At 33.1% G+C, this 21,253-nt stretch overlaps 1 protein-coding gene across 1 annotated transcript; it reads left to right on the forward strand.

The window, feature by feature from the left end:
* Nucleotides 1-12,627: 12,627 nt before the first annotated feature.
* LOC145072361 (putative sphingolipid transporter spinster homolog 2) lies at nt 12,628-18,437 on the forward strand. The gene is made up of 16 exons (XM_079018774.1): nt 12,628-12,729; nt 13,151-13,201; nt 13,298-13,429; nt 13,506-13,607; nt 13,693-13,797; nt 13,890-13,965; nt 14,078-14,152; nt 14,319-14,421; nt 14,502-14,568; nt 14,635-14,726; nt 14,813-14,889; nt 14,989-15,102; nt 17,266-17,385; nt 17,773-17,901; nt 17,993-18,071; nt 18,155-18,437. The coding sequence occupies exons 2-16, from the start codon at nt 13,152-13,154 to the stop codon at nt 18,286-18,288; spliced, it is 1,455 nt and encodes a 484-aa protein (XP_078874900.1). The 5' UTR covers nt 12,628-12,729; nt 13,151; the 3' UTR covers nt 18,289-18,437.
* The last annotated feature ends 2,816 nt before the right edge of the window (nt 18,438-21,253 follow it).

Raw genomic sequence — 21,253 nt, forward strand, 5'->3', positions numbered from 1 at the left:
ACTCAAAGTCCGAGTATCGAAGCAGAAATAGCAGAAATGAGCCGAGTACCATACGCTTCCGCAGTTGGCTCAATCATGTACGCTATGACTTGTACTCGCCCTGATGTAGCCTTTGCTTTGAGCATGGTTAGTAGATATCAAGGGAACCCTGGCAGAGCCCATTGGATTGCGGTGAAGAATATCCTTAAGTACCTTCGGAGGACGAAGGAATGGTTCTTAGTCCTCGGAGGGAGTGATGACTTGAAGGTGCGAGGGTATAGTGACGCCAGCTTTCAGACCGACAGGGACAACTACCGTTCGCACTCGGGCTGGGTCGTTACCCTGAATGGAGGAGCAGTGACTTGGAGAAGTTCCAAGCAGGAAACCGTAGCTGATTCAACGTGCGAATCAGAGTACATTGCAGCGAGCGAAGCATCGAAGGAGGCAATATGGTTGAAGAACTTCATCGGTGGTCTTGGAGTTGTACCCGCCATAAAGGAGCCCATGGAGATTTTCTGTGATAATGAAGGAGCGGTTGCCTTGACCAAGGAACCGAGAGATCATGGTAGATCACGACACATCGACAGAAAATACCACTTTATTAGACATCGTGTAGAAGAAGGACAACTCGTAGTGAAGAGGATATCATCAGAAGATAACACAGCAGATCCGCTTACGAAGGGACTGAGTTAGGTTAAGCACTTGCAGCATGCTAGGAGCATTCGGCTGAAGGATGATATTAGCATACATTAGATAGTATTAGAAATGTGTAATAGATAAATGTAATTAACATTTGATGATTAAATAAAGGAGTTTTATTTATGAGTAATGTTACTGTCTTATGTTAATTGTTTAACTATTGTTTCATTTTGCATGTTTTGACTTCCAGAATAATTGAGTTTATTAAGAATAATCAAATTATTCAAATTGTCCACAATCGTTCATATGTTGGGAGTAGATATGAATGAAGATTATCGTGAATTGGTGCTTAGATTGTCTAAATTTTATTAGACATGGTAAAAGATTGTTGCGACATTCATGAGTGCTTATGAACTGGTTTTGAGCATTGGAACAAACCCGTGCTTGCTAGAATCACCTTATGGAATACGACAAAAAGGGGGTGATCGCAAGACGATAATATCATATAGTCTTAAAACCTATATATATGGTTTGTTATTTGTTAATTGATTGTACATTGATAATGCGAAAACGCATTGGTAACTCGATGTTATAAAACGCATTGTTGTGTATAGTTGATTATTGAATAAGTAAATGCATATAAGTCGAAGTTTATCTATAAATTTTATCGTAAGAGGGTAAAAGCGATATCTCAGCCGCTCGATGATTTGATTTGACTTATGTGTCGGGCCCGGTCAGAACTGAATTGATGTGTTCGATTAAGTTCTATGTTGAATAAATCGGAGATCGAGAAACCAAAATGCTAGACTAAATATTCCATAGAATTGTCTGCATGATATCTAACAGAGGACTGTACGATCCATTATCTAAAGGACAAGATTGATTAGATCATAGTTTGACAGCGTCTTTGAGAGCTACGATTGCGAATCGGATTGTACTTGTGCATATAGTTACTAGACTTATCCAAGTGGGAGACTGTTGGAATAGTGTCTAAGGCTGCAACTATATTCGGCAAGTATTTGACCCGATTATGCATGGTCCTTTTGGGTTGCCTTCACCATAGCAACTTGACAGGATGATTTATTATGAGAGAATAAATATTATTGATATATTATGAGAATAATATAATGAATAATAATATTATTATTTGATTAATATAAGTCATAAATTAATTAGTATTAATTTGGTGACTTAAAGAGATTAATTAAATAAGAGGGTATAAACTGTCAATTGTTTGATAGTTGCACTTTGGGCTGTAAATCCTTAAGGGATAAGAGTTGGACGATTCTAGGGCTTGGGATAGCCTCAAATTCGTCCAAGGCTTATCTTTTGAAAGGATTTGGATTGCTTTAAGGAAAGATTATCCAACTAGGGTTTAAGGGTGAAACCCTAGGAGCCTTACAAGTATAAATAGACCCCTAGGGCAAGGGAAATCGGCACCTCTACAAAAGCAAAGAAACCCTGGCCGATTTGTAATCCCTCTCCTCTCTCTCAAATCATCCTCCTTGCTAGTTGGTGTTTGTAAGCCATTAGAGGAGTGACAATTGTGACTCTAGAGCTCCAAGACAACAAGATCAAACAAGAGATTCAAAGGTAAACTTCTAGACCTGATTTTCTATAGTTCTTATACCTAATTAGTCATTAGAAGTCTTGGATTCAAAGCATGTTTAATTAGAGAAACCTAGATCCAAGCATTAGGGTTTGCATGTGCACATAGGAATGTTCATATGGCCAAAACCCATCAATAATAACTATAATGTTTTAACTTGTATCCCCCCAACCCATAAAAGCATTTAAAATCATTTAAAAGGTATATTAAGAGGTATGAACTCACCTGTAGTGAGTGGTTTGGATGAAAAAGTGGTATAGAATGCTAAGTGTCAAGTGAAGACTTGAGCACACACACAGATCCTATTCATCATATAATGATACATATATGTATACAATTAGTGTTTAAACAACTAATAATACAAGTAAAAACACCCTAGGTCATAGAAAACACTTAGATTCAAGTGTTAGAAGTACAAAGGGTTGCATATAATGGGTGTATGGCCACACATATGAGTATAAGACCATAATATTGTGTCTCATGGGTGTGTACGGCCAGAGTGTATGGCCCAAGTGAGTGTACAACCATACACTCATGGTGATACATGCCATTTTTTGTTTTAAAGTCCTCTTAAGCATCTATGGGGTGTGTCTTGACCAATGGTTAACCTTAATGAAAGTTAAATGCCATTTTGGACCCTAAAAAGGGTGTGTACGGCCACACTAGGAGTGTATGGCCGTACCTCCTTGATGATGACGTAAAATGGTCAAAAGTGTATTCCAAGTCTCTATATTTCATTCCCTAAGTGTTCTTGATCAAGTTCTAGCCTAGAACATGAGTTTTAAGGCCTTTAAGCACCAAATGGAGGGGTGTATGGCCACATGGGGTGTGTACCGCCGTACACTCCTCAATGATCATATTCTAGACGTTTTCTAAGGAGTAAATCAGTAAGTAACTAGCACAAGGAGTGGTACTTACAATAAGGAAGCCTTTAGGGGTGTTTGTTGTCCAAAAACTTAGTAGGTGTTCTTGGTGTTCTTGTTGAACACTTGAAGATCTAAACACAGTGAGTAATTTCATGGATGAAATGGTAGACGTTTGCTAGATAGAGTAATGAATCATCAAATAGATGGAAGAAAACACTTACAAATTGAAGATTTGAAGGCAAAATCAGATGATACTTGAGAGAGAAGTGATTTTCGGCCTTAAGAGTTTGAAAAGGGATGAAAGGAGGCTAACACTCTCATTTATACAAGAGAGTGTACAGCCAGAAGGGGGTGTACGGTCGTACACTCCATGTGTACGGCCGTACACTCCTTAAGTTGGAGTGTTTGGCCGATTTTTGAAGGTTTAAACTTGTGGGACTCCTTTATAGACCCTAACTTTGAAGGTACAAGGCTTAGAACACTCTATTTGACTCTAAACAATGCTAGAAGATAGCAAAACGAGTCTGAACTTGATTGATTTGAATGGTTTGTACAAGAAAGAAATTTTGGGTTGTCACACTAGCGTTCCACCTTAGGAAGAGATTCATGTTAAACCGATTGACGAATCATTACCTGTAACACGTTCCGGTCGAGTTAGGATGGCACCGGAGTTTTATTGTTTTCATATTACTACGAAAGGTGATACGTTTATTAGTGATAGTACACTGGTAAATTTGGATGAGCCTACTAACTACAAGGAAGCCATGGCAGGCACTGAATCTGCAAAATGGAAGAGTCGATGGACAGCGAGCTCGAGTCCATGTATGACTAGGGCTGTCAAATCGGGTAGTCGTGTCGTGTTTTTGTCTGACACGACACGACATGACAAGGTTTTGGATGACACGAACACGACACAACACGATGTCATGTTTTATTTCATTAACATGAAAACGAACCAATTAAAATACGACAACACGACACGACACGACAAAGATAATATTACATAACTATTAGTGTATTTCATTCATACTTAAAGATATATAACACGACAAAAATGACAAACACGAAAAACACGATAACCATATGCTTAATCGTGTCAATTTTGTGTCGATTTATGAACACAAACACGACACGACACGACATCGTGTTTTTTAATCTTGACACGAACACGAATTTGAATTTTGATTTCGTCCCGATTTCGTTTCGTTTCGTGTATTTTTGTCATGTTGTGTCATAAATTGACACCCATATGTATGACAATCAAGTTTGGAACTTGGTTGACAATGTACCAGGTCGAAAGACAGTTGGGTACAAATGGATCTTCAAGAAGAAGACCGACATGGATGGTACGATGCATACATTTAAGGCCAGTCGACTGGTTGTGAAAGGCTTTACTCAAACCCCAGGGGTTAACTATGATGAGACCTTCTCACCAGTGGCCAAGATCAAGTAAATTAGGGTTATGTTAGCTATCGTTGCGTTTCATGATTATGAAATTTGGCAGATGGATGTCAAAGCCGCTTTCGTTAATGCGAAGCTGGCTGAAGATGTTTACATGTGTCAGCCAAAGGGTTTTGTGGATGCTAAATATACCAATAGAGTGTCCAAACTTGAGAAATCCATTTATGGATTAAAGCAAGCGTCTCACAGATGGAATCTTTGCTTTGATGAGAAAGTCAAAGATTGGGTTCTCTAGAAGTGAGGATGAGTCATGTGTATATGTCAAGGCTAGTGGGAGTATAGTTAGCTTTCTAGTTTTCTATTTTGATGACATACGACTCATAGGAAACGACATCCCGACCTTGCAGGAGGTTAAGTCCTGTCTTGGGAAGTGTTTCATTATGAAGGATCTAGGAGAAGCTGCTTATGTTCTGGGGATAAGGATTCTGAGAAATAGGAGTAGAATAATAATAGGATTTAGTCAAAGTACTTACTTGGACAAAGTGCTGAAACATTTTAGCATGGAGAATTCCAAGAAAGGGGAACTGCCAATCCAAAGCAATACCAAGCTGAGTAAGACTCAGAATCCGAGTACCGATGCCAAGATAGCGGAAATGATTTGAGTGCCATATGCTTCTGCCGTTGGATCGATCATGTACGCTATAACATGTACTCACCTTGATGTGGCTTTTGTTTTGAGCATGGTTAGTCGATATCAAGGGAACCCGGGTAGAGCTCACTTGATAGCAGTTAAGAACATTCTTAAGTACCTACGAAGAACTAAGGACCGGGTCCTTATACTTGGTGGCAGTGATGACTTGAGAGTGACAGGGTATAGTGACGTCAGTTTTCAGACCGATAGAGATAACTTCTGCTCTCAGTCGGGTTGGGTGTTTACCCTAAATGAAGGAGCAGAAACTTGGAAAAGTTCCAAGCAGGAGACCTTGGCTGATTCAACGTGCAAATCAGAGTACATAGCAGCGAGCGAAGTGTCGAAGGAGGCGATACGGTTGAAGAACTTTATTGGAGACGTTGGAGTTGTAACAGCCATAAAGGAGCTCATGGAGATTTTCTGTGATAACGAAGGAGCGGTTGCCTTAACCAAGGAACCAAGGGATCATGGTAGATCCAGACATATCGACAGAAAATACCACTTCATAACACATCGGGTAGAAGAATGACTCCTCATGGTAAATAGGGTATCATCAGAAGAAAATCTTGCGGAGCCCCTCACAAAGGTTCTAAATAGGATTAAGCACGTTCAGCATGCGAGGAGCATTGGTCTGGAGTATGATATTAGTTTTAGTGATTAGATAGATGTTTAGAAACTTGTAATAGATAAATGTAATTGACATTTGATGATTAAGTAATGGAGAATTATTTATGAGTAAAGTTTACTATCTTGTGTCAATTTTTTACTATTGTTTCACTTTTGCATGTTTTACTTCCTAAATAATTGGATTGTTCAAATTATCCACAGTCGATCATACTTTGGAAGTAAGTAATGAGGCAAGATTGTCATGAATTGGTTTGTAGGTTGTCTAAGTGCTTAGAAATGGAAAAGGTTTCACGCAACATTCATGAGTACTTCTGAAATAAGATTTGAGTAATGGATTTAACCCACACTCATATGAATTACTTCATGTAATTTATCATGGGTGATTGTAAGACGATAATATCGTATAATCTTTAAACCGAGATATATGAGTTGTTGTTTACAAATTGGTTGTGCATTGATAATGCATAAACGCATCAGTAACTTGATGTTATAAAACATGTTGTTGTGTATCTTGGGCCCCTTGATATCTTGGACCCCTCGATGATTTTGTGTTGACTTATGTGACGGGCCCGGTCAGGACTGAATTGATGTGTTTAAATAAGTTCTATGTCAAACAAATCAGAAGTCAAGAAACAAGCTGTTAGATATTAGGAAAGATTATGTTCCATGTTTTCGTCTACACGATATCTTGTAGAACGGAGGATTATATGATCCCTTATCTAAAGGATGAGTCATTGACTGGGTCAGAGTTCGACGTCGGCTTTTGAAAGTTATGATTGCTAATGAGATTTTAAAGTCGTACTTGTAGTTATAGTTATTACACTTATCTAGGTAGGTGACTATTGGATTAGGTGTCTAAGCCTATAATTATAATTCATATGTACTTGATATGATTGTAGCGTGATCCTTTTGGGTTTCCTTCACCATAGCAACTGGACAGGATGAGTTTTGGAGTAAGACATTAATTAATGGTTTATTAATATATTATAAGAATAATATATTAATTGAGAAATCAAATTATTTAATTAGTATTTATCAAAAAATTAATTTTGAATTAATTTAGTGATCAAAGGAACTGATTAAAAGAACGGGGACTGATTATGTAAATCAACGATAGTTGTAGTTTTGGGCTATTGGACTCTATTCATAAGGAGTGGACGAAAATCTATGGCAAGACCCATAGAGTTTTCATCCAAGGCCTATCATATGGGGTCTATGGATTGCTTAGGGCCTAAGCAAGGGAAATAGGATTTCCAGTTGAAAACCCTAACAGCCTTAACTATAAAAAGGACTCCAAGCCTCAAGAGATTGAGATGCCTACCTTCAAAGAGAAACCCTAGCCGATTTCATACTCCCTTTCCCTCATTCTTTACTTGTGGTGTATGTGATTCCATTAAAGGTGTAACGCTTGAAGCACATGGCTTTCAAAGGTCAAGGAATTGAAGTGAGGATTACTTGTTACTACTAGCTAACAAGAAAGGTATTCAGCTAAACCCTAATATATATAGATTTTGATTTTATATAGTAGATCTCGGGTACTTGCTTTGGAAAATTAATTTGCATGTATAACTTGAAATAAAACTAGATCCAAAGCAATTAGGGTTGCATGTGCACAAAGGAATATTGTAATGCTCAAAACCCATCAAAAATCATTGATGTTAGAAGAAGTCAAGAAGATGGAGGAAATTTTCATGTTGTTTCATGGCAAAGTAGATGTTATTGTTGGTGCCATAACTCATTTAGTTGAGTTCAACAACGAGTATACTAAACAATTTCAAGTTAAGTATGAGAAGGAAGAAAAGGTATTTGAGAAAGTGGAGGAATTCTTGTCCGAAATTAAAGAAACTTTATCCAAGGTGGATCTATCAAATCAGACTACCATCTCTCAACAATCACCCTCACAGATGGTTTCGAATATTGAGTCGAACATAAAACCTAAGTTGGCTCTAATCCTTAATTTGGTACTTCGTTTACCAACCAATGCTCCTTATGTTGTGCAAGTTTCGCAAGGGAGAGATAGAGGAGTTGGAGGAGCTGGATCTTCAAATGATTATGGTGGTGATAAAGGAGTCGTTGTTAGGAAGGTTATTGCAACTTAAATTCCAACAACAATACCTATGAAGCCTTTAATAGTGTCTTCGACTACAACATTTACAACAACAAATATGTCGAAAGTTCCTTTGAAAGGGATTTGTATTAATGAAAGTGAAGGATGTTCAACTAATGTTCTTGTCAAAACAACTTCAACAGTGGATAGAAAGTCAAAAGAAAAGTCATTCTAATTGAATATTCGAATGAGCAAAAGAAGAAGTTATATGCAGTAGACTTGGAACGACAAAGGCAAATAAATAGCATTTTTCGAAAAAGAGAGAATGACCCACTAGGATTAAACAAAGGTGATCCAAACAAGAACCGGTGTTACGAAACAATTGAAATTGTTGTTTTGGGGAAGAGTGATGAATTTGTCAAAAGACCAAAAGAGTTTTAAGACTGAAAATTTGAATTTTAATCAATTCGATTTTCCAATCAATCACATGCTTTTCACATTTTCACAGTTCAAATTGGCAGAAAACTTCAAAGACAATAACGAATACAAAAACCTAAAGATTCATTTTCATGTGGTCTTGGGAAAGAATGAAGAAGATGTATGGTCTCTGGTAAAGATTGTGAAGGTAATGAAAATCGAAACAGAATCTTTGTTCGAGGGTTTACTTCAGAACTTTCCCTTAATGTATTCAAAGGATCTTATTACAATCACAAAGATATTGATCAATGTGGATGTATCAAAGATTCCTGATTTAACCGAAATGACTTCATTCTCATATTTGAGCATATCAAGACTTTTCTGGAGAGCTACTATGCATATTTGGCTATTACATATATTAATCTAGTCTTTGCCATCAAGAAGTCTGCGAAAGTGCCTCAAACTTTGGCGAAGGCAAGATTAAACATTAATGAATTTGAATACTGATAAATCATTCATCAGCTTTATGGTGTTGTATTCCAGGGAAAGAACAAGAGAGAGGGAATTTAACAAAGTGTTTGTTTCAAGTCTCTGATCTGGAAAGATACACAAATTCCCATTTCACAAACATCTTGAATCGAATCAACAACTGTAAGAAAAATGATGATGGAGATAACGTAAAGATAAGGAAGATTATCTTGTGGTATATGGAAGTTAGAAGAGAGATTTTATAGACGATGAAGATGATTTCTTAATATTCGACTTTTCTCACTAAATGCGAGAATGTTGGATCGAATATTTATAGTGAGATGTCGAAAGTGATATGTTTCTGTAAAGTGTCAAAAGTTGTATAGTTTCGACAATCTATCTATTTACAAGGAAATTCAGTTTCAACACTTAATGTCTAGTCCTTGTATTATTTTGCTAGTCTGTTGTACCTTATAAATTGGGTAAGTACATAGAGTATGGTAACGAACTAAGTTTCATTTTCACTTGTACTCAAAATTCTCTCTTGTACTCTTCAGACTATAATCGAGCCAAACAGATCCTATTCAGATCTCGTGTCCATTTATAACTTTTATTGTATCAATCATGTTCTTAATCAATCTCTAACTCACATCATCCTCGTCAGCATCTGGGGGTCGTTTGATGGTTTTAGAGTAGTAATAGTTGAAGATGCAGTTGGAGCATCGACCCTTCATCAAAGTATTATTAATTGTATATATATATATAGGTTTCTAGGTGTACGTACCCTTGGTTGTTTGGTTGTAGGATCTTTGTTTCTAGCAAGCTCAGATTTGGTGGTTGTCTTTGGTTAGTGAAAGTTCAAATGTTGTAGTAACATTGCCTAATTTCCTACGCGCGATCTGGGGTCTATGTAGAGTTCATTTTGGAATGTCATGTCTATAGGATTGGTAGTTAGGGACGATCTGGTCACGATTCTGACAACACTTTGGATGATTTTGGAATTTTCCACCGAGTTTAGAAGTTTTATTGGGTTAGTTGCGCATTGGTGGGATCTATTCAATTTTATTTAAGGTTAGAATCATGTTTCAGTTGTTAGGAGAATGTTTCTATTAACATTTGAGGTTGATCAATTAGTTTGATCCAATTGTAATTCACCCTTCGGGTAAGGTTGTGATGGAGAAGGAACACATTCAAGCTAAGGAGCACTGTGTGTTCTCATGGGGAGTGTGAGATCTTGGTAGTTCAATAAATATTGTCGTTAGGGGTGTATATGGACTGAGTAAGATAGCCTAAGAACACTTTGTCTGGCTTTATTAAATAGTTATTGTTTTATTTATTGCCTTCGAGTTGGAACAAGTGTTCAACTGTCTATCTTGTTTTCTGGTTGCGTAAGACCATGTTTTCATTTGTTGTTGCGTCAATGGTAGATGGGACTGTGGAAGGGTTGTATGTTATGGAATTGTATGTTTCATGTTATGTTTGGTAAGTGTTGAGTGGGTCGTTGGTTGGGTTCCTGCAGATCAGTGGAATGATGGTCGTATGTTTATAGGACCATTGAGGTGTTGATCGTGTGTCTTCATGTTTGTGGTGGGATTATGGCAAGAACGGTGTGGAACCATGAGTTTCTCATTCCAATGGTTGGATTATGTCAGGAGGTATCATGAACCATCATGGATCTAACTAATGTGAGTTGGACCCAATACTTGTTTAGTGGAGACTCATATAATTTTGGTACTTTATGGATTTTCTAAATTTTTTTATTATGATTCAAGTAAATAAAAATGTTATATTTATATTTGTAATTTTCGTCCAACTTTCTTTCTTTATAATATTTTATTATTTAGTGACGATTATATTTATGTTACCACCAATTAAAATTAAAAAACAAAACACTTTCTTTATTGATAATAAATGTTTCAATGTGTGGTATTTACTATTTATAATTATTAAAATAAGATCATGAGCTAAAAGTTTTAAAATGTAAATTTCAAATTAAATCATATTTCTATATGTGATAATCATTAGTTCAAAATTCAAGATAATATTTTTTAATTTTATAGATTAAAATAAAGAAATAATAAGAGTCAGACTCCAAGATTAGTTCAATTATATTTTTAAATAGTTCAATTTTAGATCCATATCAAATTGGACCGAGAACCAATTAACCGAAATCGATTTAATAGGAAATGAAAAAAGATCAAATAATGATAATGACTACTGCAAACTTACAATTGCTAACTATAATAACTACGTAAAATTTTAAAACAAAAAATTCAATATAAATTTTTAACATAATTATTATTTTAAATAAATAAAAATAAAACTTCGGTTATTTGGTGAACCATCCAAGTAAAAAAAAAAAACAAAAACCGTAACAACATAATATAAAATAAATAAATAAAACATGTTCAATTCACAAATAAGGAAAAGTAAAGAAAAAATGGTTTCTACATGTTTTATCAAATTATTGAAAATCAAATTTATATATATGTGTAATTTTGATTTTCAATAATTTGATAAAAACATGTAAAAACCATTTTTTTTACTTTTCGTTATTTGTGAATTGAACATTTTTTTTAATATTGTGTTGTTACAGTTTACGTTTTTTTTACTTGGATGGCTTACCAAATAACCGAAGTTGTTATTTTCTGATAAATATATTCTAATTTTCACAATTGATCATTAAGGTATATATGATTTTCAGATTTAGTGCAAGGGCATTTTGATCATTATAGAAAAAAACTAACTAATAAAAAATTAAAGTTAACACGAAAATGATCATATATTCATTTTTTGAAATCATAATGACCAACCACGTGATATTTTTCATAAAAGTCTTTAAAATGCAAGATTTTACAAACCACAGGGACAAATTATGAAATTTTGTCTAAAAAAAATAAACCAAATTATATATATATATATATATATATATATATATATATATATATATATATATATATATATATATATATATATATATATATATATATATATATATGGGTAAAGTGAATATACCTAACAACCTTATATAAGCTTAGGTACCTAACCTCATCAAACTACGTCATTTTGCATTAAATTTTCATTGCAATCATCCAAGGTTCTTAAATTTCATCCCTAAACTTGATTTACTTCAAAAAAATTTGGAAATTCATCATTATATTTCTCCTACATCCTTTCATTTGTAGCGGTAGGATATGAAGCCCATCAGGTGGTATTCGGTAGAAAGACGTGATGTAAAAGAAAGATATTGGTGAAAGTCCAAAGATTTTGGAAGTAATCAAGTTATTAAGTTGAAGTTTAAGAACCTTAGACAATTACAATGTAAATATGATACAAACCGATGTACTATTATGGAGTTAGGTACCTAAGCTTATATAAGGTTGTTAGGTATATTCACTTTACTATATATATATATATATATATATATATATATATATATATATATATATATATATATATATATTAAAGCACATGGAAGGTTTCAAACACGAAACTTTCCGTGTTTATACTTTTAACACTATATTTTTACTTTTTCTTAATTTTGCCACTAAAGTTTCAACAAACTTTTCATTTTTATAATTTTGCCACTTTATTTTTACTTCTTTATATTTTTGCCACTAAACTTTCACTTCTACTTCTTTAAAACCCTTTTTCTTTATTCTTTTATAATTTTACCACTTTATTTTTACTTTTTTATAATTTTGCCACTAAAGTTTCAACAAACTTTTTCTGTTTATAGTTTTTGTACTTTACTTTTATTAATTTTGCCACTAAAATTTCAACAAACTTTTCCTCTTTATAATTCCGACACTTTATTTTTACTTCTTTATATTTTTGCCACTAAACCCGTGCAAAGCACGGACCTTTTCATAGTTACTATAAAGAGCTGTTACACTCATACACACACGGCCTATTCAAAATACATTGATCAGCTTGGAAGTCTCGCGCCATTGATCACCGTCTCAGTCGGCCGTCACCGCTTCCGGTAAGTTCGGTTGAGCTTTTTCTTTACCAGTTTTTTTTTTTTTCTTTTTTGTATTAAATTCACCAATGTGTGTTTCCTCAAGTGCGATGGATATTATTAGTTTCGAACTCTACCTTAATTACCCAAACGAAGAATTTTATTCAGGCTTTCATGGTGGGAAAAAAGATTTGGCACAAATTATGGTTAGGTTTTGGATATAGATGTGATGAGGAGAAGGAATCATATATAGAATCAGGAATAATCCATTTGTCCATCATATGTGAACACAAGCATCAATACAAACTCTTAAAATCAGAAGAAAAACTAATAATAATCAGGAAAAAGGGGGTTTGCTGGGTTAAGTTTTAACTTATCTTCTACTATAGTTATGTGAAACAATCAATAAGTTATGAATATTCTGAAATAAGAAGGTTAAACACAGGATGAAGGAAGAAATGGCTATAGATCCAACTTCTTGGTTAACTCCTAAAAGGTACATTCTTCATGTTTCTTCTCCTTTCTCCTTTTCACTTCTTGATTAGATAAAAAAAAATCAAGCTAACTATATGGGAATTCACACAATGCACAGGTTGCTTGTGTTTTTCTGTGCGATCAACATGCTAGATTATATAGATCGAGGAGCAATTTCCACTAATGGTGTAAATGGGAATCCTAGAATTTGTACAGAGAATAATGTGTGTTCAGATGGTAGTGGAATTCAGTAAGTCTGATTTTGTGAGTTAATATCGGTATCTTTATAACATCATTAGTCATTTTTATTTTATTTTTTTCGAAAGAGGTGATTTCAATCTAAGCAATTTTAAAGATGGTATTCTAGCTTCTGCTTTCCTGGTTGGACTTCTTATTGCATCTCCAATATTTGCATCCTTGGCCAAGAGGTAAATTTCTTTCTTTCTTTCTGAATTATTAGATAAATATCACATGTCTGATTTTTTATTTTTTTTTGTGTGTATATGAGCACAGCGTTAATCCTTTTAGACTTATTGGAGTTGGATTGTCAGTGTGGACACTTGCTGTAGTTGGTTGTGGGCTTTCGGTTGATTTTTGGTCAATCACTATCTGTCGAATGTAAGTTGACCATTTTACCCTTTCAAACACCATCAACCTTCATAAATTTTATGTCTTTTTTTTTGGTGTAACTGAAATATTGTTGATTTTAGGTTAGTTGGTGTTGGTGAAGCTTCTTATATAAGTCTTGCAGCTCCATTTATTGATGAAAATGCTCCAGTAGCTCAGGTTCTCTTTCTTACTTGCTAATCTCCCCATATTTATATGTTTTTTGTTTCTATATTTTTTTATATAAATTTATAATTGCAATTGCTAAACTTATATCCATTGTGTTTTATAGAGAACCGCATGGCTTGGAATATTCTTTATGTGCAAACCTATTGGAGTTGCTGTTGGTTATTTCTATGGTGGATTGGTATCCCACTATATTTATATGACAAGCTTTCTAGTGTCATTTATTATATATGATGAGGGTATTCTTGTTTTTGTATAGACAAAAGTTTGCAAGTTTTGTTTCATTCACATCAGTCAATGCATGTCAAATACAGTATAACCTGTTTGTTTTATTTTCTATTTTATAGATCGGAGCTAGTTTAGGTTGGCGTTATGCATTTTTTGGTGAAGCAATTCTAATGCTTCCATTTGCTATTTTGGGTTTTGTAATGAAACCTTTGCAAATTAAAGGTACATGTAGCAATTTCTATTAAATTAATATTTTATTAACATTTTTTAAAACATAGTTAACAAGTTCCACGTTTATGTAGGCATGTTGAATGCTAAAATCATCCCAGGGTCCTTAAATGAAGAGTTCTCAAAGAAAGATTCTTCCAGGTCTTCCATATAAAAGTTACATCTATAAAGCATGTTTTATTTATTTATACGGGCATTTTTTTTCAGCTATGTTTCATATACTTTAAATCAATTATCAAGATTTGGGCAAGATATGAAGGCTCTTTTGAGTGAGAAAGTATATGTTGTAAATGTTGTAGGTAATTAATTAATATTCTCAAATCTCAACTATTGTTCTCACTCAATTTGTTATTTGCTGATTTTCTACTTTTTAATGGCTTTTTAGGTTACATAGCGTATAATTTCGTCATTGGTGCATCTGCATACTGGGGCCCAAAAGCTGCTTATGGCATATATCAATCTGTAACAACATTTTATATAGAAATTGAAACTGTTATGAAAGAAATAAAAAATTCTTTAGGCTTCCAACCATTTCATTTTGAAATTTTTCATATTTTATAGGACACTGTTGATTTATTATTTGGAGTCATCACAATTGTTGGTGGAATTGTGGGGACAATAGGAGGAAGTGTTCTTCTCGATCGCATGAATTCCACAATCCCCAATGCTTTGACGGTAGATATTTATATTTATTAATTAATAATTATATTTTCAGAACATGGTTTTATATATATATATATATATATATATATATATATATATATATATATATATATATGGGTTCAATTGAGAAAACAAAAAAGGTTAAGAATGGGGGAATCATTCTCAGCCCCTCATTTAATCTAAGCATAAAAAGACACGGTGACAAACTTGTAAATATGTTAATAACCTTCAATCTCAAATACGTAACTATAGAGAATTCGATAACAGTTCGTTCATCATCAAAAAATTTCCTCCAACCTTCAATAATCATCCAGATTTCTTCAACTAAACTGGAATTTATTCGAAGTTCATGAAATTGGAATCGGAGTTCTGGACTCGCAGTCACAGTCGACATTGAAGGACTCAGAATCGGTACTCACAGGTTCCCAATCGGATTTTCGGAAATCAAAATGAAAATGAGAAATCGATCAGACATAAGATGTCGCATCTGAAGTTGAAATCGGAAGTATATGATGATTTGGAATTGATAACTTGATGTTTTTAACATTTTTAAAAGAGTTAACTTGTATGCACTCCAACTGTTTGATGAAATGCATAAACTAAATTACCACGTTATATTCACATATGAATATGTTTTCTCACCTGAATCAAATAACATATAAAAATTATATATATTTGTCAAAATACCTTCAAATATTCATAAGTGAATATATTCACAAGTGAATATACCTTGTAATATTCATATGTGTATATATTGTATAATATTCATAAGTGAATATATCATCTAATATTCACAAGTGAATATACTATGTAATAATCACATGTGATATACCATCTAATACTATGTAATATTCACATATAAAATATCATTTAATATTCATAAGTGAATATACCATCTAATATTCACAAGTGAATATACTATGTTAATATTCACAAGTGAATGCATCGTCCAATATTAAAATATGAATATACTATGTTTATTATATGCTATATTCATATATGAATGATACTTAAATTGTAAAAAAAAAAAATCATACTTTTTATTCATAAGTGAATAACGAATGTACTGTAATAAACCCGATACATTTTTATTCACTTATGAATAACAATAGCTGAAAATATAAAAAATAAATAAATTTTTTATTTTATTTTAAAACTATATCAATATGGATGTCTATTTGAAGAGAATAAAAAATCATGAATTTTGGTACATTTAAAATCATTTTTTGATAAAAATAGCTTCTAAAAATTAAAAAAAAAAAAAAAAAAAAAAAAAAAAAAAAAAAAAAAACCGAAAAAAACTATGTTTTTGTATATATTAAGGTAATGATTAGCATAGTTTAAGGAAATATGTTTTGTTGGAAAACACATGTGCATTCCTTTCTCAATTCCGCCGGTACGTTGCAGACTTTACCGGCAAAAATAAATGATTGGCTGAGAATGATTCCCCCATTCTCAACCTTTTTTTCTCAATTGAACCCTCCTCTCTCTCTCTCTCTCTCTCTATATATATATATATATATATATATATATATATACATATAGGTTCAGGTTCATTTTATAACCATTCTAATTTTGTGAGACCGTGAGACAAAATCTAAAAATAATTTTAAAATGCAAAATAAATGGAAAAATCTAAAAATTCTTTTTTTAAATATTATTTTCGGAACTTGAATTAACTAAAAAAAAATAATCCTGTTTTTTTTAAGTACGTGACATATTCTAATAGAATATTACACTGTACATATTCTAAAAAATAATTTTAAAATACAAAATAAATGGAAAAATCTAAAAACTCTTTTTTTAAATATTATTTTTGGAACTTGAATTAACTAAAAAAATAAAATAAAATAAAATAAAAATCCCGTTTTTTTATTGAAAAATACGTGAAATATTCTAATAGAATATTACACTATACATATTCTAAAAAATAATTTTAAAATGCAAAATAAATGAAAAAATCCAAAAATTCTTTTTTTAAATATTATTTTCGGAACTTGAATTAACTAAAAAAAATAAAATAAAATAAAAAAATACGTCTCACAGTCTCACAAAATTAGGCCGTCTCACATGAAACTAACCATATATATATATATATATATATATATATATATATATATATATATATATATATATATATATATATATATATATATATATATATATCTTTTGCAGTTACTTTCCATAGCAACATTTTTTGGAGCGGTATTTTGCTTTAGTGCCTTTTGTTTCAACAGCCTATACGTTTTCTTGGTTCTCTTTTTAATTGGGGAGATTTTTGTTTTTGCCACTCAGGTAAATTGTAATTAACTTGTTATGGATTTGAATTAGCGTTGAATGCAAGTAATAGCAATGTACGTTCATTGAGTTTTTTTCTTATAGCATCCCATTTTCATTTCTTTCTACTTGTACTTTGAAAAACAAACTATCATCCAAAGAAAAAACATCTTTCATTGCTATAACTGGAGAGATTTTTCAAAGTATAACGTCTTAATAAACTTGTTATGAAAGTATAGTTTATAATTGGTAATAAGAAAAACTTAAAAGTACAATGTTGTAATGGCAATAAACAAAAGTAGGTCGCTATTTCTTGCTTTTAGCCATTTGAATATTATCATTTATGACAGTTATATTATTTAGGTTCTGATAAAAAAACATAAATAAAAATGAAAATGAAAACAGGGTCCTGTGAATTTTGTAAGTCTCCATTGTGTTAAACCAATTTTACGACCGTTATCAATGGCTGTCTCTACTGTCTCAATTCACATCTTTGGTGACGTGCCCTCCCCGCCACTTGTCGGAATCCTACAGGTTTGAAAATCACCTTTTTATTTATTTATATATTATTCTTCATTTTGAATTTATCACCGAATTTTAATAGTTTTATTTGTGACACTCACAGGACAAAGTTGATAATTGGAGGACATCTTCTTTGATCTTATCTTCAGTATTGTTTTTGGCAGCCGGAATATGGTTTATAGGTAAAAGCAATTATGTCTTTTTGCATAATGAAATGAAGATCATTTTCTTTCTTTTTTTCCTTTTTTTTTGATTTGTTTTTTAGGTATCTTTCTTCCTAGTGTGGATAGATATGAAGAAGATAGTGAGCATTTGGGGACACATGTTGAGCAGCCAGATGTAACACCGTTGCTTGAATCTAAGGTGTCTAATGGAGATACTATTTCTGCTTCGCTATAAAAGTGAAAATGTTGATGGGGTTGACACGTGGCATACTCGTATTGTAATTTACCACTTTGTGCATTACAAAATATTATGTAATTTTTTTCTGTCTTTTTATGCTAATAAAAACAAACAACTACTTAGTCATACACTAAGTAAATATGTATTTAAAGTATTTAAAAGATTGGCTAATATCTTATATATCTTATAAAAGATGTCATTTCAAATCAATGTGGTTGAAGATATCCATTTTTCGTATACCATATTGATTTGAAACTCCAACAACTTTTCAACTTTCATATAATGTCACACCCCCGAACCAGATGGCGGAAACGTCCGAGGGCTATTGTGACTCAATTGAATACCATCACAATGAATATACATGAAACATGACATCATTCATCACCATGCATTGAAATATTACAACTGGTATTGTTTACATTTAGTACATTGTTTCAAAACATTACATTCCCAAAACGTAGATTGTTCGATACTAATTAAACAAACAACAAGACATCACTGGGTACATTTTTCCTTCGATTTACCTGTTACCTGAGAATACAAGTATTTTGAAAAACGTCAACATATGAAATGTTGGTGAGTTCATAAGTAGTGTTTGAAACATAATGATTTGTATTATTTTGAAAAACCACCAGAAAATCCGATATTTTCTGAAAAGATTATTATAAGTAAGAAAAAGTGTGAAGATCCGTAAGTATGCTTGTTTATTTCTATAAGTGTGAAAAATTGTTATACTTGGTATGCATCACATAGGTGTAAGTGTTGAAATCCCTAGGAAAACCCGATGTTTTCCTAATACTTTAAATTACGCGTTTTATACTTGGTTATACCGTTGCGACGTGTGTATTCGATAATTCCAGGTGACATTGGATTAATTAAGGGTGGTGAGTTGTTATAATCACGCATTAATGAAAATGACTAGCTTACAACTATACAAACGATCCCTTAGGCGTCGTCCGTACTACTCACCTAATCCAACCACCCTGACTTCCCATAGCCCCACAACCTAGGAAGAAAAGAGGTGGGAAGTCCCCGTTAATTCCACGAGTCGTTAAAGGCTATGGTGAATGCGAAAGGCCCTTGACCCGACTCGCATTTGTGAATTCTCGACTTTGCTAGCAGTACCAAAGGACCCTTGGGGCCCAACAGCATATGAGCTATTGAAAGTCCTTTTACACGGTATTAGGTCGTATAAGACCCAATATCTTGTAAGCGCGTTTCCTTCGGGCCTAAAGATCATGTCATTGGGCTAGCTATGCCCAACAAGCACGATTTGAAACTTTCGGGCCCAAAAATGGTGTATCGACGTCTGGTGAATTCCCACGTGTGTATTGACTTCCTGTAATTTCAGCATGTGTATTGGAGTATCATCGTGTTTAGATTTTTGATTCGTTATTGATTCCAAACCGAATCAATTCGTTTGGTAACGACTTTGGTGTTGAAGGTGTATTATATTTCGTCGGTAATCGTGGTACTAGTATTTTGTCATAAAGGATCTATTGTTTAAAACCTTAGAATTTTTCTTTTTGAAGCCTTTTTCTTGTATAAATTTACACTTTTAACCCTTTATATAAAAGAATTTCCATTTTAGTCCTTAAACCATTTTTCTTGACACTTTAGTATCAAAACTTGTTGAAAAGGTATTTTTCAGCCCCAATTTACTTGAAAAACAGTTTTAGTCCCTCAAAATGGAGTTTTTCTCGGTTGAAACCTCTATTCTCGCAATTTTTACAATTTTGACCCAAAATGGAAAATTTTTACATCTTTGGTCCCTTCTAAATTTGAAAAGCATTTTTAACCCTTGAAATGGACTTGGTATACTAGTAGTCCCCTGTTTTACAGAAAAGTGCAGTTTCAGCCCCTCTAATTTGAAAATCTCGCAATTTGGGCTTTATTGGGCCGAAAAGTTCATTTTTGGCTCATTATGTTTAAAAATTTACATTTTAATCCTTCAAAAGGGTAAATTTCCAGGAAATACATTTTTGAAACTGTTTTCACTCATCTCATCCCTCAGAATTTGTATTTTGACATTTTGGGCCCTTTAGTTTTATATTTTTAGCATTTTGAGTCCAAAAATGGGTTTTAAGCCCAAAGATGTTCATATTAACCAACTTGGTTATTTTTCTAGAAATGATTTGTGTGAAATAATGTAATTTATACATATTTCATACAACTTCATGTAGATCTCGGTTTTAAGGTCTTTTTGACTAGATCCAACACCACAATCACATAAGAACATATATATAAACATAGAAATCACACAAAGCATACATATACTCATAGATCTACACATTTGCTTGTATTCCCCCCCCCCCCCCCCCCCACAAAACTTATAAAAACCGAAAAATAGGGGGTATGAAGCTCACCTTGAGGTTTGTTCCGATTTTGATGAAGAGATATGAGAAGATGATGTTGTTTTTAGCCTAGCTTACTTCCTTCAAAAGATCTTGAAGATGTGGATGGTTCTAAGAACATAATCCACAAATATATGGATGTAAGAGGAGATCTTTGAAGAGACCAAGAAATTATATCATAGATCTAAGTGGGAACTTACCAAAGTTGATGATCTTGAATAAGAATTTCTTGAAGTATCCTCTAATTCTCGAAAATTTAGAGGAGAGTGTAGGAGTGTTCTTGTGAGCTTTCCTTAAGAGATTTGTAAGTAAAATAAGTGTGTTGGTGATTTTTGGGCTCTATGGCCGAGATTAAGAAGGAGAGAGGAGAAAAGAGAAGAGAGGTTTGAAGTGATAGAAGTCTTGATGCATGAGATTAGTTTTTGCATGGAGGGTATTTAGCATGGGAACCCTACATGTAAAAATGATGTGTCACCATGCAATTTACCTTTTTTTACCTTGGGCCGAAAATGGGTCTAATGGGATGAAGAAAAATGGTTTTGGGATCAATTTCTTGGCTTTGATCGAACTTCATAGCCCCAATATTATTTTTCGGCCCATTGTGCTTA

This window comes from Lactuca serriola, chromosome 9 (genome assembly GCF_051521515.1).
Source record: "Lactuca serriola cultivar US96UC23 chromosome 9, Lser_US96UC23_V15, whole genome shotgun sequence".
Classification (NCBI taxonomy): domain Eukaryota; kingdom Viridiplantae; phylum Streptophyta; class Magnoliopsida; order Asterales; family Asteraceae; genus Lactuca; species Lactuca serriola.